This window comes from Manis javanica, chromosome 15 (genome assembly GCF_040802235.1).
Source record: "Manis javanica isolate MJ-LG chromosome 15, MJ_LKY, whole genome shotgun sequence".
NCBI lineage: Eukaryota > Metazoa > Chordata > Mammalia > Pholidota > Manidae > Manis > Manis javanica.
Window position 1 is genome coordinate 10166839 of NC_133170.1, and position 18278 is coordinate 10185116.

At 42.4% G+C, this 18278-nt stretch overlaps 1 protein-coding gene across 3 annotated transcripts in view; it reads left to right on the forward strand.

Moving 5' to 3' along the window:
• Nucleotides 1-18278, forward strand: part of ITPR2 (inositol 1,4,5-trisphosphate receptor type 2) — a 417532-nt gene that overhangs the window by 372508 nt on the left and 26746 nt on the right. The window contains exon 56 of one of the 3 annotated variants that reach the window (XM_073223364.1): nt 541-11439. The exons of the other annotated variants lie outside the window; for them this stretch is intronic. Coding sequence (XP_073079465.1) covers nt 541-591 — 51 coding nt within the window. The 3' untranslated portion in view covers nt 592-11439. Of the gene's footprint in view, nt 1-540; nt 11440-18278 lie in introns of those variants that run through there. 3 annotated transcript variants of the gene reach the window in all.

Genomic DNA, 18278 nt, shown 5'->3' on the forward strand with positions numbered 1-18278 from the left:
CAGGTGTGCAGATGCTATTTGCTGAAGAGTTCTCTGTGCAAGTGCATAGCGCCATCTCACTCCTGTCGTCATCTTCCGACCTCATACCTCCTGTCGTTGCTGTGGCCCAATTCCAAAAATCTGGAGCTTTCCCATTGGCAAATATGCACAGAAGATCCAGACTGTAAGAAATTCCTTGAATTTCAGAAATCAGGGGTTTAAGAAATTGAATTATGTTCAGGAAGAGTATGATGTTCACTCTCAGTGGGAGAACACTGCGTGGCTGTACAGTTTGCACTGCTGGTGATAGGTTTACACTGGCCCTGCCCTGTCCAGGTGTGTGTGTCCTCAGTAAGATCCGTTGCAGAGGCTGTGCTTGCCGTTGCTTCCAAGTTCCATCTGTTTTGTAGAAGGTGAAGCGAACCGGCTTAGAGAGACGCCAAAGTCACAACTTTAGTGTTATCGTGACACATTTGGTGAATAGCAATTGCGCCTGATATAAATTCTTACATATTCTTATGATAAACATAGTATGTTGGATATTTTTTTCTCATATATCAGCCGACAAAATTGTGTTCACCCTTTGAGAATGAGGCCTTAGAAGAGTCATGATCCTCTCGGCTGCTCAGTCCCAAGAATGACATTCAGTAAAGCGCCGCCGCTGCTGCTGCAGCCGCTGAGCCAGGTAACCGCGGCCCTGCGTGCTTCCCTCTGGGAGCCTAGTGCCCACTTAGACGTAAACTACAATGGAGGAAGCAGCCAAAGAGCCTTTCTGAAGGGCAGCATATTAGTAAGTGCAAGTTACTGTGGCCGTAGCTGGCCTTACCTGACAGTATTTATGGTATAGGTAAATTGGACTTTCAGAGTTCATGCTTTTTTATTATTGACTTGCATCCTACTATAAATAGTTTTCTCTACATTCTTAATATGACCGTGGGCAGAACCTAACATTGTTTCTTTTTTTCTCCTCATTTCTGTTTGTATCCTTTCTCCCTTATGAATTAGGAGAAAAGGTAGTCATTTTGATGATATGCATTCACAGTCATTACGTATATATTCTCGATCTCAGGGCGCTCAGAGACCATCTGTGGGAAACATTTTGTTTCCGCTTGCTGGGGAAAAAACCATGGAAAGCATCACACTTAAAATGTCACCTCACATTGCTATATTTTATCAAACTTTGAGGAAATTTAAATTTGTATGGGTTGGGGGGCAGCCATTATGTCCCTTGGACTAAAAGATTTCAGGGAATTCACTGAAGAGTCTGATAGATCCCTTCTGTGCAAAGGAATTCAGAGCTTAGGGAGAGGGAGAGGGGAATATTAAAACACAAGTAGAATAAGCTAAATTCCCCCAGAGTAGAACAAATAAAAATCTGTGAAGGCTGAAAGATGTAGAGTGACATTCAGTTGGGAGGTGGTGGAGGGGAATTGGCAGTGTGTGTGTGTGTGTGTGTGTGTGTGTGTGTGTGTGTGCTGGGTGCAGCACAGCAGACATGGTAGGATTGGTGCAGATTAGGGGTGTCCCCTGGATTAAGAATGAGTTCCTGTAAGAGGGAACAGCCTGAACAAGGCCTGAAAGTGACATGCAGACACTAAGCGGAGTAGTTAGCTTTCTGGCTTCACGGGCACACAGCACACCCATAAGGAAGCTCTGAGAGATACTGCAGGAAAAGTAGATGTGACTTTTGAGTAATAAGTATAGGTGTTAAGACATTATTTCATCAGCAGTGCGAAGTCACTGGCAGTTCTAACAAGGGAATACTGCAGCCTTGAATCGTAGCTAGCCAGGCTACCAAGGCTGGTCTGGAGAGGGGAAGGATGAAGTCAGAGGTGGCATTTGGCCGTCAGTGCTATTAGGGGTGGGGGCCTGGGAGGAGGAGGGCAGGTGTAGGACCACAGGATGAGCTGACCTGGGGTCACGATCCCAGTCACTGGGGGAAGGTGGCGCACTGGCTTCAGGAGGGCTCTTTGTTAGAAAGAGAAGCTGGTCAGAGACTTGTTGGTTTTGAAGTGAGACTGGAGGCAGAGTGATGGATCAGGAAGGACCGCGTGGTGAGAGAAGCATGAGCCTTACAGCCAGGAAGGTCTGGGCTCCAACCTTAGTTCTAACACTTATTTGCTGTATGGAATATGGTGGGTAAATCTTTGCATCTACCTGGGCCTCTATCCTCTCATCTAAAAGGGAGAAAACTGGAGTGAGATCAGTGAGATGATCATTTAAAACATGGCTAGCACTGTGTAGGTCCTTAGTCACGGCCAGTTTTCACTCAGGGAATGACAGCTGGCGCCATCAGATAGAGAGAAGGGGTAGAAGGGAGAAAGTATAAAGAGAGGAGGGTAGAAGACAGCGACAGAGCCTGGGGCATCCCCAGGGAAAAGAAAGAAGAGAAGAAAAGGGGCAGAGGGAGAACCAGGAAGTGGGATGCATCAGAAGCTAAGAGGTGAGCATTTCAGCATTTCAGGATTCAATAGCGTCCTTTGCTGCAAAGAGACCCAAAAGAGGAGGCGGGTCTCACAAAGCCTTTGAATTTTGTAATAAGAAATAGCAGGTGACTTACCAGAAATAAAGACAGCTGTGAAGACGTTGGCCCATCTTTAGCCTTAACATTAAAACCAGCTTTTTGCACTTGCACTTGAATAGTTAAGTCTCCACGTTCTTGTCCATTATTTCTGTCCATCCCCTTCGGTGAGAGTTCTCTCCAGACCCATGACAGGAGGGAGAGGAGCTTATGAGCTTCTGCCAGCATAAACTGTCTCATTCTCGTCCAAGCCACACACATTCAAGAAAACAGGCACCATTCCTGAATTGCAGTGGCCAGGAGAGAGATACTAAGCTTAGGACTGGCGGAAACAAGAAGTCGTCTGTGTGGAAGAACGTTCATTTACTGAAATAGCTTTTTTGGAAAACCTCTAGAAATCTGTAGCTGATGGATCTGATTCCAGAAATCTGTTGCTCCAAGATCTATGGAGATAAGGGCCTTGTAATCCTGATCTAGGGAGAGATTTTAGAGCACAAAGCAACTTGGAGCACACGTACAGCTCAATTCAAAAACCGTATTTTTGTTCTCTCTCCAACCCAGAGGTACCTACTCTGAACAGTTTGGTAGGAAACCATGCAGACATTTTCCAACCACTTTTGCTTTCGCTGCTTAAAAGTGGGTTTATTTACCAAGGTGATTTAAGTGCTTGTTTACCAAGAGAGCTTTGAAAGAAGCTTCAAATTCTTTATACATGATGTAGCTTTTATTTTCAAGGATTTATGCAAAAGGAAATGAGGAAGTTCCTCATATTTGTTCATAAAACAACTCATCTGAATTCTGCTACACCATTTAAGTAGATCTGGTTTGTACCTTGGGACTCTTAGGAAATGCCCCCAGCCTTTCGGTGAGGTGAGAAAAACAAGAATATAGTAAGTCTGGGGGATGTTTCTCACCTCTCTATTTTTTCACTTCCATTATTTCAACTTCATACTTTATTCCTGTGTTAAGAAGGAGTATTTATACCAATATGTGTTAAAACATAGATTATAAATAAGTAATTTCTAGAAGTTAGAATCTCAGGAATTATATTTGTGCCTGTCCATTCCGCCAACAATAGAATCAAGACTCTGAAATATTAACAGAAACGTATTTCCTCACCCCAGCCTTCAAACCCTCAACAAAGCTGTTTAAATATCCATTGGCTGAGAGTCTGAATGAACACAAAGCGTCTTTTGGAGACGGGGAGTAGGTCAGGGTGTTTGGGGCGTATATTTTCTTCTGACAAGTCAACCCTCATTTTTGATAAGAGAATTGCTATTTTGAGGTAGTATTTATTGGGAACAGAAAATGAGAAGGGAAAGGAAGGTCCATGCAGGGAAGTAAAAATAATGAAAGGGAATCCAGTAAACTAGAGGAAAGGGTATAAAAGGATGAATCCTCCAGCCTGAGCTGGTAATGGTCTTTGAGCATCACTAAGGCCTTTTGCTTCTCCCATTATCCAAAGAATGATGACTGAAGAGGAGCAAACAAAATAGAGATCGTTAGAAAAAAGATTCCTGAGGCTTTTAGATGTTTCTCTAACATTTGGGGAACATTTTCAGATTTTCAGTGTTCATTTTCTGAGACATGTTAGCGCCTTCAAGGGTCTTCATTACTTAATTTGACCAACAGTGGGCTCCAAACCAGAGGTGCCTGGGAGGAAAGGTATCCAGCATGTTCCACTGTACTGGGCTGCCACCGGGCCCCTGGCTGGCCGTTCCCCATCATGACCATGGGTTTGGGGAACCACTTTTCATTTCAGTGCATGGCTGGCTCTTTAAAGCTCTACTACTTACTTGACTTGATGAAAACCTGTTACCTGCCACCATGGTGATGTCCGCTAAGACAATTTCATTCATGTTTTGTTAGCATAATAATTGTCTGTTGGGGCACAAAAAATAGTTGGAAGGTTCTTGAAGGTAACAACCAGGAACAGAGTAGCTCTTTGAGTGATATTAGGGCAGGTGATATTTGTGATATGTTTTTAAAAGCAATTCAGTAAACACTGAGTGCCTCCTGTATGCTAGCAGCTGTGTGTGAGTTTGGTATATGAGCAGAAATAAGAAGTAATCTCTTCTCTCAGGAAGCTCCAAACATTTATTACATGAATAACAAAATAATGAGTGAATTAACAAATGAACTGTTTCTTCTTAGCCCTGTGGTAGTTGGACATAATTTATGGAAAGATTCAGTAAAATCGTTGCAGCAGTTTGGAGCGTGAATTTCTCATTAGTCAAATGTCATCTTTCCCCTTTTTTAAAATCAGAAGGTGAAGATGCTGCAGGAGGGGTTATGCCACCTGCACCAAGCATAATGAAGACGACATTAAAATTCGGGTGGCGATTTGAGAGACAAGGCAATTTAATCCCTCTGCCATCTCTCTCACAGCATTGCTCAAGCCCCACTCCTCCCAGACATGCACACATCCTCAGGAGTGTGTTCTAAGCTGCTCTTCCAGGAGGGAGGTGGGCCTGAACAGTGGGGGGCAGGGGGGTTTCAGCATATCTCCCCATTAGCACTGAATTCTTCCTTGAATCATCCATTAAGATGTCAGAAAGAGAGGGATCCATCCTTTAAATGCAATAGAAAAGAAATCTAGTCATCCATTACTTTAGCTATGTAAGGAAGAAAAAGAATTAGCAGTTTTCCAGATGTTTTCTGTGTCTGGAACTCAAAATCAATCTTGTTTAGTTAAACCATATTTTTGAACAGTAACTTGAAATGGGGGAGGTTTGGGGTCTCATAAAATACATTGAGGCTTCTAAGATTTATATGTATCCCTCTTATATCAGCAATATTTGTCAAGTTAATTTCTGCATTATTGTTATGTATCATAATTATGAAATTATATGTTCTGATTCTATTGTTCCTAATTTACTCTAATTGTGTAATTGAGTCTAATTAAGGCAATTATGTAACTGCTTAATCTTTAAAACCTGTTAAAGACTTGAGAACTTAATAAGATACTTTCTAAAATATTTGCATTTCAAGGCAAGCCTAGGGGGTCTTTGCAGGTCAGAAGGCCCAGTTAAGAAGTAAATGCATACATTCAAGGGGACACCCTCTTCACTTGCCATATTTTAAGTCCAGACATGTGTCTTCAATTTAAGTGGGATCTTTTTCAGTTCTCAACTTGATTTCAGTGTCGCTGTGGGACCTCTCCACTGCATTATTCTGATTTCCTCTTCCATATTCCTGTGTAAGATCCATGAGCTGCCACATTGTTGCACACATGTTAACATCTTTCTAGTCCACTTTTTGGTTTGCAAAATAGAAACGCAAGTCCTTAACAGTGTGGCTGTACACACAGTCTTCATCTTTAAGATTCTATCCTCCGTGCTGGAAATGGGGGTGAGTGTGGGGATGGGGGCACAAGGATTTAGGTCAAACAGTGTTTAAATTTGTGGATGGAGGCAGGATGGAGAATAAAAAACAAAGGCAGGCTGCTGAGGTGCTGACTCTGAGATGTCACTGACTACTTCCTGAACTGATCAGAAACTGAATCTGCTGGTGTCCAGGTGATAATCCCCAAAAGTTCAGGAAACCAGAAATGGCTTCTGCTTTTCTAATCAGTGTTTAAGGAGAAGCACCATGTAAGGGAATAAACTTGGGTTTGCGATTCTGAAGTTTGACTTACAGTTTCCATTTACAATATTGTTGACTTGACTTACCCCTCTGCACTTCCACTTTACCCGTCAATGAAGTGTCACCAGCCAGGTAGACTAGAACCTGGCAAATTGTGCTTGGATCCTGAAGGTCTCCTGCTGTGCCAGGCCCCGTCCCTTCAGCTGCTGGAACTGGGGAGAAGGAAAGGCAGGGATCCCAGAGGAAGACCCTGGACAGAGAAGGCTGCAGGGGGCCAGGAGCTTCATGGAAGGCTCGGGGCACTGGCAAATCTGACCACTAGGAAATACTGCCGTAGTTTTAGCAACTAGTTCAGCCTTATCTGTGCCTATCAGCTAAATATCAGCCCTGGTTATAAGAAGACTTTTGTGGCAGAGTTGCTATGAGGACCCAGTAAAATCATGCATCCTGACAATATTGCTGATGTAGCTGGCATCTGACAAGTGCTCACTGTGCACCAGGCGCTGTGCCAAGTGTTGGACGCACACGATCTCTTTTAAGGCCTTATAACCACCATAGGAAGCACTTTCATTATCATCCCCACTCCAGTCACAAGGAAGTGGGCTTAGAGAGCACTGGTGGCTTGCCCGGGGTTGCAGAGCCAGTGGGAAGGGAAGCTGTGGCCGCACTGGGCCAGGCACACGTAGGTGGTCAGCACGTGTCCCGCTGTCATTCAGCACTGTACCGTGTAGGAAGCCGGAAGCAGTGGCTCCTCTGCGAGCAGGCTGGTCTGGGCCTCCCCCTGCACTCTCAGCGCATACCTCGTGCTCTCCAGAAGAGGGACCATAAACCTGCCATGCCGGGCAGGGAGTGGACCTGCTTGGGAGATGGGAAGTCAGCTGCCAACCCTGCAATGGCAGGAAGGCCCGAGAGGAATTTGAATAGGAAAAATGTACTCACTTGAAGCTGGCTGGCAACTGAAAGCTTCCTACACAGATTAGAAGTATTATAATTATTACCGTTGCAGGCAAGAAAGACAGAGGCTGCAGGGACGTCTCAGTTGAACTTGACAAGCATTTACCTGGGGGCACCATGCATGCACGAGGCACTGATAGAAACAAGAACTAAACATCATCACTGCCCTCTCAGAACCACAATTTAATAGAAAGGATGGCTATATTCACTGCAAACTATAGCACCAAGCAGGACTCTGGTGAGAGGACAGACATACAAACGCTGCACCTCTGCTTATAACCCTCAGGGGTACTGGTCCCATATACCGCCTGGCATCAACCTACTTCAACAATCTCACCTCATCCCACCTTCCTTAGCCAACTGTAATTCAACCACATCAGCCCATTTCATTTTCTCAAAAATCCACTAACCTAGACCTGGGGCCACTTTTCCCTGGTCAGAGCCTCAGCAGGTGGTGCCTTCTGTTTGCATCTGTTCTCTAGCTCTGTCCGTGGGTGGTACCATCCCTGACACCCCCACTCTGGTCACTTTCTTCTCTGTCACCTTTATAACACCTATTCTAATCTGACCCGAACATTGTCTTTATACTTCTTTATGTGTGTATCTCTCTCCCCATGGCAGCCTAGGCATTTTTTTTGTTCACTGCTGTATTCCCACCACCCAAATTCATGCCCAGCACTGCGTAGGCACTGAGCATAGATTTGTTGAAGAAAACGAGTAAGACCTACGGCCACTGGAGGCCAGATGTCAAGACAGTTCTTTGTGGCTGGAGGCACTGGGGGACAGTGGCACAGGGACGACTGGGAGGACAGCTAGCCCTGGAAAGGATTTTGACAGAAGGGATGAAGGTGAATATATTCCAGGCCATGTGTGCATCCTAAAGGGAAAGAGTGAACAGTGAAAGAGAAAGAAAAGTAAGTTAATGATAGTGCCAACAACTTTTCATGTCATCTTATTTAATTACACCCATTTTATGTAAATGGAGGCTCAGAGAAATTATATTCCCCAAGATGCTCAGTGAATATGTGCTTCAGGCAGGATCTAGATTTTTCTAGGGCTGTTGTCTGTGATTTTACCTTTAGCTGTGCCTTTGCCCAGTGGAGAATCAGGTAAAACTGGACTGAAATCAAAAATATATATAAGTCAAGTGTTGCGATAAAAACAAAACCAAAAGCCAAAAAACATCCTTTAGAAAGAAGGAAACTCCTTCTGCTTCTCCCATATTTCAAGGAATTAGCATTCTTAGCCTCTAAGCTGTGGGAGTTCAGGTATAGTCTCCAATGCCTTGAAATTGCAGGCCAGTGAATTATTTCCCATCAGTTAAGTATTTGTTCCCCTAACACATACAGGTTGACTGCCTACTGTGTGTTCCAGGTGCTGGGCTGCCTAAGGATTCATGGTTGAGGCAGATACCCTCACTTCCTTCAGGAAGCTGTGATGAAATACAGGAGACACAGAAGTCAAGAAAAGATGTGAAAGCACAGTGCAGTGGGGGAGCCTGCCGTGGGGCAGATGGCCCGGGATGGGAGGCTTCCCAAGGTCATGGCTGGATGTTTGAGTTACTCGGGTAAATGAGGAGTGGGCCTAGGAGGGAGCAATTGGGTCGGACTGCAGGGAGACTGAGGCTCTCCAGGAGGGGCCAGGTCATGAGGCCTTGTGTGCTTAGGAGTATTACTTTTTCCTGAAAGCTAAGGTAAGCTCTTCAGAGATAATTAAACCCAAAAGATGAGGTCAGGTGTATATTTAAGAAATGTTCCATGGTGGCATAAGAAATGGATACAAGAGGGCCAGCCTGGAGCAGGAAAATAAAACAGGTAGAAAGATTTCATTACCCACTAGCAATGATGAGAGCTGATATGAAATGCTACTGGAGATTCAGAAGAAATGGTGGGTATGAAAAGATTCAGGCAGAGGATTTACTGAAGTGAGCAGTAGCTGGTTTTGGTCTCTGCCCTAAGATAGTTGGTGGGAGTGGTTTGAGCAGTGGGGTTCAACCTAAATCCTAAAGGTTCTATAGGAATAAGTTAAGGGCATGTAATAATCTGAGTTCACCTCATAGTGTCCAAGTGCGTGGGTCCAGTTAGGATTTCCAAGTGCATAAGGCCAACAAGAAACTGAATACGTACATGGGTCAGGAATTCTAATGAGTTTAAAATGAACAGTCCACTAAAATAGATAAGCTACCACAAGGGAAAGATTTCAGTCTCTTTGGTTCACTAGGAGCTTAGAACAGTGCCTGGTGTACAGTAGATACTCAATAGAGATTTGTTAAGTCATCATAAAGATTTGTAAATCACTGCAGTATCCTTGATATTTGAAATCACAGATTTGGATGAGGTTATCTGAGGGAGATAATATATAGTGAATAAATCAAAGAGAGCATGCCCTTAGACTAAAAGACACAGATCTATAACTTAATTAATACTAGTAATAACTATGATGATAACAGTAATAATAATGTCAAGAGTCTACCACCCAGATTTTACTTGTCAAAAAGTGGAATCAGAAAAAGAAAAACAATTTTCGTAGGAAGGCTCCAAAAGAATTTTAGCTTTTCATGGGCTGTTGAGGTTATAGGTGTTCTGGTCAGTTTATAGATATCTTATGATTAATTAGTATGAAATTGTGCTGCGAGCCCGAATGTTGACAGTGAAACGATTTGGATTTTGTTCAATATGTAGAAGCCTCTTTGAAACAGTGACCCATCCTAAGTCTTATAATTTAAAGGGAACTTCACATCTCTGGTTCTCATAACCTTAATAAAAAGATTTCTTCCCACCATGCCCAAGAAAATTCTTGTTTCCCAGTTCTAGTCATTACCGTAAGATCTTGTTCAATTCTCAGTTGGCTTTCTGGAATAATAATGTCCACATTGTTAGGACTGATACATTTTACTCAGAAATTCTGGCTTTCTTCCAGAGAATAACAGATGCCATCAAAATGTGAGTTGTGGGAATGAGAACTATATACCGTAAAGCCCCACGACTTCTAATGGTTTTTAATTGACTAGCGTAGCCTGTGCCATGTCATGAGTAATTAGTTGAGATGTCTGTTAAGCTGAAACACTACTCTTGTGTTAGGGAAGGTTATCAGGCGAGCGAATTTCCATAGGATTTTGGACTGGTTTTAGGGAAAGGAATTCCTGAAAAATAATTGCTGAATTTTACCAAAGTGATTCAGCATTTGTATTTCAAAGATTAGTCATTTAATGTCACATTAGTGGAGTCAGTTGCTTTCTTGGGGATTTGGAGATCAAGGTGATTTGAAATGATAGAATCTCAGGTGGGTTACCCAGCTCTCTGGGTCTGTTTCCTTATCTGTAAATGGGGATACACACACTCTTATTAGGATTCTTGTATGGATGAAACAGAATCACATATATCCTAGTGCCTAGAATGGTGTCTGGCTCAAGGCTCTTGTTTAACAAATGTTTGGTCATTACATTTCCACTTAAAATATTTGGCTGCGTAACGTAACAGGGCTGCACTTACATACAGCTCTGCAGGCTGAGAGCATTCTCAGGCCTTCTCACGTTCAAACATTTTACTGATTCTGCTGTGATCCTCTCAGGAGTCAGGCAACGGTCAACTTCCGCATCTTTGATGAATACTTAGCATGTCCGAGGCACTGTGTTAGCCCCTGGGGGCGGGGGACAGAGGAGATGAAGACAGGCGTGGCCTGTTGCCCAGTTACCTGACTAGAGCAGAAGGCAGATCCTAAAAAGTCACCACACCAGGACAGGTCTGGCAGAGGGACCGTCCTACCTTGTGGCCTCACTCAGACTCAAGTCCATTGGGCCCTTGTCTCTTTGTTAAAATGAAGGTTGGTAGCTCACTTAAACAGAATTGCATGAACCATTGAATCCGTTTGAATTTTACAAGTGATTTCAGGCCAGATCTCAGCACAAAGAGGTGTGGGGCATTACCCTTGGGAGTGTCCCAGAGAAGTCCCAGGTGGGGCTCTTGTGAAAGGAGCAGGAGAAGCTGCCACCGAGGCAGAGCAAGAGTTATAATGACAAACTTCAGCCTCGCTTCTTTACATGTTCACTTGGGGGATGAGAGGGACAAGCTCTGCCTTTTTCGTGGCTATAGGATGGAAGCAGTAAAGAAAGTCTGTTTCATTTTCCCAAGAGTACCTTTTAGGCTTCTCTTCAAGTGAAGAACTCACAACATTTTTTGGTCATGTAATCACCTTTGTCATTTTTTTCCAACATTGGAAAATTTCCAATATAAAGTGCACATTTTGCTTTAGAAGAAATTCTGACCAAGTTTCCTTCTTCACTATTTTTGTGTCGTTATTAACTTTTGAGAAAGGTTTCAACGGTGTTTATGTTATTCTGAGATTATCAATTCACATTTCAAACATGACTGACATTAAAAAAAAAACCTAGTATACCAACATCTGAAATTCAGAAATTGCTGAATTCATAGGGGTGGTTGGTTTGCAAAGAGATATTACACAGGGTTTTCTTCCAATGATGTGGGTGCCAAGTTGGGACATAAAGCCTCTGGCCGTGGTTCTCCTGTGACTTGGAAAAGAGACTTGACTTCCATGCCCATCAATTCCTCGTTCACAGCGAGAGTCTAAGTGCTTTCCAAAGTCTCTTCTGATCTAGTCCTCAAATTTGGACAACTCTCTAATTATTTAAAGTAATCCTTTACATCAAATTTTGAGTACATTAATATTTGTTTTCTGTTACAATCCAGAAGCAGTTGTGGTGGGAGTTCTGGAGTGCTCAGAATGCGACTGTTTGCATTTGATGCACTGGGAGGTCACATATGGACCAACTCTTCCCTAGTCCCGGCCCGTGTCTGGCTGTTAAATCCCAGTGGTCTGCTGTCCACATGATTACATCTCCATGTTGCTGGCTGTCTCCATACAACAATGCTGATTAGTGACCAGATCTTAAAATTTTCTACTGAGACCTGGAGCTTCACAGACCGAGAGAAAATTATGTGATTCTGGTGGGGGGTTGGGAAATTTCCTCTGTCTCGGGCTGCCCCTGTGTTACAGGATGTCCAAGAATTCCTTTTTCCTGAACTGAGGGCCTCGTACTATTTATAGAAGCACTAACTCCAGTTAAAAATACCATTTTTGAAGACAAAAACATAGTGCCCACAGATAAATAATAAGATAACTCAATTTATTGAAGATGATAAAATCTATTCTTACTCGAGAGCATCTTGTTTTCCTTACTTTGTTTCCTTACTTTGTGCCCAAGTAACCAAGAATAAAATAAAAGTCTGGAGTGTTGAAAGGGAGGAATTGGTCGAAGAGTGCTCTGTGTGTGTGACTGAGTGTGGCACAGTGCTTTAGACATAGGCTGGGGACTTCGGGAGCCTCGGCAGGTAATTCAACCTTCCTGTGTCTCAGCTTCTCCATCTGTAAAATGGGTAAACTACCAATAGGATTTTTATGAGGATTAAACAAGTTAATATTTATACAGTATCTGACACATAGTAAATGTTGTTACATTAAATTTTACAATATCCATGAGTGTTTGAAGATCAGAATAGCATTTCAGGGCTCAAGAATTTACTACTTGTTCAGCACCTTTCATTTCGTGTCTAGCATGTCTGTAGCAATGGGTTCCATACTGTAGGGAGCACAAGTAAAGGACAGATAAATTCCCTGCCTTCAGGAATCTTGGGTCTAATCGGGAGAGCGTAGCATGTGGTCCTGAAGGTTGCATGATGGTATCAGGCAGCAACATTTGATTGATGAGCTACAGATGAGAACCTTTACTGCAGGTTGGGGAGAGGAGATTGTAAAGGAAAAGAAAGATGCAGATTTGAGTAAGAGATATCAAAGCATGGGGTGGGGGGGTTCCCAACCCCCTATATTAAGTTGGGGCTAAGTGGTAGCAGTAATTAAGGGCCCAAGGCAAGGAGTTCCTGCATGACCCTTTGAAAAAAGGAGAGACGTTTATGATTTTTAAGGAGAAGAATTACATCATTTTTTAGAGGGATTTTTTTTGTGACATGCCAAATAGTCCATAGTAGGTTGTAGTGAAAGGACAAGAGGCCGGAGGAAGGGACACCAGTGACTGCTGACGGGTGGGAAATGTGATGGAAGGAACTGAAATAGAGAGTAAGGGAAGGGTGTGGTGGAAAGAAGCCTGACCAAGAGCAAGGGTGGGCTGCCGCCCATGACCCGAGTGGGTTTGCCCCATGCCCCCTTCTGCCTCTCTCCCTGTGCCCAGCTTCCTTGGCTTTCTTTCTGAGGTTTCTGGTCCTGCCAACCATGTCTCCTGCTCTTCTCTTCACTTGGAATGATTATCTTTAGAAATTAAAATCCTCCTTTCCTAGCCAGCCCAGTTAAAGACCCCAAGCCCTTCATAGGAGCGCCTTGTATCTTACCTGTAGATCCCACCACTATCTGAAATCATTTCCCTCTGAATTCATTAACTGTTTTTTTTTTCATTGTCTTTGTTTCCCTGGGTATTGGAATCTTGACTATCCTGGTCACTGTTTCCCCAGCACCTAGCACAGTTTCCAGAGTAAAAAGGCTCTCAACACATATAGATTGAATACATCATGAAATGACTGATCTCTGTGGTCCTTCCACACTAGTTGTTGACTTTGTAACTCCAGGTGCAAGATAAAATAAGAAAAGTGTTTGCCGGCCGTGGATGTAGCAGAAAGGAAAAGAAGATGAAGGCTTTGAGTTTGGGTGCCTAGAAGGATACTTTTGTTGGCTGACATAGCAGTAGTTGTCCCCTCCCCCAGAACATTCAGGGAGGCAGTGATTTTGGTAGCCAGCCATTCCATGTATGGTGACTAGTGGGTCTCCTAGAAGGGAGTGATGCCATGGTTCTCGAGACTACAAAACTGCGGTTTAGGAGGGAAGGGTGACTGAAATTGAACACGGAGTTTTAGAAATCATATGTAAGACTCATATTTACTAACCAGTAATAAAAAAGATTGATTTATTTAAAACTGTTATTTGAAAGAAAATTACATATGGGGTGGGCAAATAACATAAAGGAAAATGGTAAGAGATTTGAGCATGGTAAATCAATTTTAACATATAGCATCTGCATGGATTTGTTCAGTGGTTAGGACAGAGTGTGATGGTGAGACTAAAACTCCCTTCCCTTGAGGGCCTGGCGGTGGGTAAGCTGTTCTCCCAAGCCCATTCTGTCCTGCGCAGTGGCAGGGATCTGGGATGCTATTCTAACACCAACTACTGTCCTGGAATACAATTCTGATGCTAACCACCCACAGATTAGTGGATGCGGTCCCCAACAAGGCTGCCCTTACTCCAATGCCAACTGGTGTCTCCAGGCCATCCGCACCTCTGACCATCTGACTACAAATTGAGGTTTCCCATGACCCCTTCAGGTTTAATAATCCATTAGAATGACACACATACTCAGAGAAGCACTATACTTCCAAGTACAGTTTTATTACGAAGGATGTAAGTCAGGAATAGCCAAATGAAAAGACCCACTGGGCGGGATCTACGTGGGTTTTAGTTCGTGCTTCTGTGCCTTTTCTGTGTGGAACTGAGTGTGTAGTCCTCCTGGCTCAGTGACATGGTCGCCAACCAAGATCCACTGCGCTTCCATATACAGGGTTTTTATTGGCGTCTCATAGGTATGATTGACTTGATCATTTGCCACAATATTGAACTCAGTCTCCAACCCTGTCCCCTCCCTAGAGGCCAGGCAAACTCAAAGGCCCAAACCTCTGATCACCCAGTTGGTCTTTCTGATGACCAGATGCCATACTGAGTCATCTCATCTCTTACTGTAAATTCAGGTGTGACCCAAGGGGCTCATGAAAAACAAAGACATTCCTGTCACTCAGGAAATCCCAAACTTTTAGAATCTCTCTCCTCTAGAATCAAGGACCAAGACCAGTCCCATTCTTTATTGCACAGCAGAGGCACTTCCCATGTTCTGCATATGCGTCTGTTGCTTTTTTTCCCCTAAGCCCTTAATTGGAAAGGAATTTTAAACCTTAACTGAAAATTAGGGCTCCTCATTCCTCTCTCTCTTAGACTGAACAAAACAGATGGGAATCTACTACTTACTAAACCTCCTACGACTCTAGTCCAGGTAACCTTCAGCGCTCACCTAGACTTCTGGAGGTGCCAGTAGACCAGTCTTTCTGCTTCCATACTTGCCCCTTTACTGATTATTCCTTAGAGAACAAGCTGATAAGTTCTAAAATGTAAGTCAAAATATGTAAGTGCCCTGCTAGAAACCCTCCCCCGGCTTCCTACCACATAGACTAAAATTCAGACTTCTTGTCCAGGCCTATGGCTCTGATACCTGCCAGCCTGTGCCCCTCATTCATCAGCTATGGCCACATGGGTCTTGCTGTTCCTGTAATGCACAAAGCCTGTTCCTCCCTGGGAGTTTCTGTGTTTGTTCTTCTCTTGACCTGCAACACTACGTATTTTTCACATCCTTCATGTGTCTTCTTAAGTGCCCCCACCACAGAGAGGTTTTTCTTGTCACCTTTTCAAAAGGGGTCCCTTCTCTCTACTTTATCATTCTTAATCCTCTTACCCTGCTTTCTTATTTCGCCAAAACATGTATTGCAATCTGACATTATGTTGTGTATTTATTATTTACTTTCTCCCTTTTTTGTTTTGTTCATTGCTATCTCATCAGGACCTAGAGCAGTGATTAGCAAGCACATAATATATTTTTAGTAAATGTTTGCTGAATGAATGAATGAAGGAACAAACAAAAGAACCAGAAATAAGTAATGATATATCTTCAGTGACTTACCTTCCGATAATGCAGATGATAGCTAGAAAGGAAAAAGGTATAGTAAGAAGAACACAGGAATTAGACTGAGTTCTCTCATCCCAGCATGGCTACTTGCTAGCTGTGTGACTTTGGGCAATTTACTTAACCTCTCTGCCGTAAATTCCTCATCTGTCAAAAGAGAAAAGAAAGGAGAAATAAGGTATTATCTACCTTAACACTCAAAACTGTGTTTGAAGACCTCTAGTAGTGAGGAACTTTACTCCCTCCCAATAGCTGTAAGTCTTCAGTCCATGTACATTCAAGTAGAATCTCTGATCAAGGCCTCCAACTGATCCAAAACTGACCTCTTGGACATAGAAGACTGAGTTAGAAATCAAGAGACATTAAGAGAGCCTGGCCAAGTCATTTAACGTCCTTTTGCTTTTCTGAAAAATACAGGGGTTGAATTAAATCTATTAAATCTATCAAAAAACTGATAACCTGTGGTTTTATAATCACAACCACAAGTCTGGACAGACTTGGAAGCCAGAGGCTGATAGGAGAATCATATACCAACCTTGAAGATAAGCAGTGAAGTGCACTTCCTTATAATGTTCTGCTCATTCAAATGGGCACCTAGTAGTGCTACTATGTCAATTAAAGTTATTTTGCAGGACATAACCAGTCACTGAAAAGCATGGGTCAATTGGCTGTGATTAGGTTACCAGCTCTGGTCTCACACAGGGAAATGGCAAAGAAAATGGAGTTACAGCTGGAGTCAGATAAAGTCAACAACCCATGTCAGCCATCTCTCTTCCCTCTTACTGTTTCCTCTAAAAAGTATGATCTAAGAAGGAACAGAAGTTAGTTTATATCATACTGAAAGACAGGGCACTGTCTAAGGAGATTTAGTCTAGAAACAGTGATAAGAACACAGGTTAACACACACGAATGCAATTTCTCCATCTGACAACATGCAAATTATTTGATATGTTCAAATTGCAGTAACACAGTGAGTTTTCCCAGAATAAATAACTTTTTCCTATTGCTCATTCTTATTTTTTTCCAAGTATGTGTCTTAGTTTGGCTCCATTGCCACATTTCTTCTCTTCATATAACTTCATTGTTTCATTAATCTTCCATATCTGCATTATGAGTTTTTGTCAGATGTTTATATTTGGTTGCAAATCTGCTTTGTGACATCTTATCCTTTCCTATCTTCATCTTTGCATCTCTCTTGTTCTCAGTAGTTTGGTGGAAGTGAATGTGAAAGAAGGTAAGATCACATCATTCTAGTAAACAAGGAAATAAAGAGTATGTAGAAATCAGGTGAGCTAGAGAGAAAGAAATCAATCAGGGTGGCAACTGCAGCTGTGGGCTAAGTGCAACCTGCTTGATGCAGTTCATTTATTGAACAAGTTTGTGGAGAAGATGGTTAAAATATATATAGAAAAGTACAGAAGTGTTTTGTTCAGTTTAAATGAGATTGATGTATTTTTTTACATTATGAAATCTTCCAATATTTCTGACAACCCTCAATACAGTATTTTCCACAATCACCTCAAAGGGCCTTCAGAGATAAAGTACATACTTAACGTTGTAAATTGGGTGTATCCAATCTATGTATAATAGAAGCCTGTACAGTCACTCGACAGAATTCGATAGATGAAGAATTGCATTATAGCTTGGAAATTTGGGGAAAGTTGAGGATTTTGAATAACTCTCTAAGACCACAGCTGTCAGTGTTGTTAAATCAATCCCAGTTCAAATGGCGTATGCGTGATTTTCCGTAGGACCAAGTAGTCATCTTATGCTTTTTTTCTGTTCACTGTGGAAAAGAAGACATAATGTTGGTTTTTATAGAGCCAGAAAATTTTTTTCTTCCAAAATTAACAAAATCTTACAAAATAACATTTCATTCTTTTTGGGTTTTGGAACTCCAGCACAGGCATCCTTACTGGGAGTGACTGTTCCCTAGATTGTTTTCTACTGGGTTGGTGTTCCTCACAAGGAAACTTTCAAGTGAAGGTGAAGTACACCCTCCCAGATCAAGTGGGTGCTTCCCTCCTATGATGAATGGAAACATCTATACAAGAGAAGGAGAAGTGTTCTTGCAAAAAGTTGCATTCTCTTTAGTCTTTTTATCCTAAAAGAAATCCTAAAACAATAGTGAAGAAGAACAGAGTGGATTACATTTGAGTTATTCCAACCACAACAAGAATGCATAGAGCAGAGATAAGGCTGTAGTGAGTCCTGAAAAACCCACTTCTGCTAATGAAATATATAAATTTAATCCGAAGTCACTTTCTGTAAAATAGATACCTAATAAACAACAAAATAGCAAACTAAAATTAGCAAAAAGAATTTGTCAGCAAAGGCTTTATTAAAAAGTCACAACAGGATGTGAAATTGTAGTTAAAGCTCATCCCGTTCTTCATTACTCATTTGCAGTTTAGTTGGATTTTCTTATTTCCCCCTCCTGTTGCTGTGATTAGCCATTAAACTGGCAGAAAGTACATTTTCTGCATCACACAG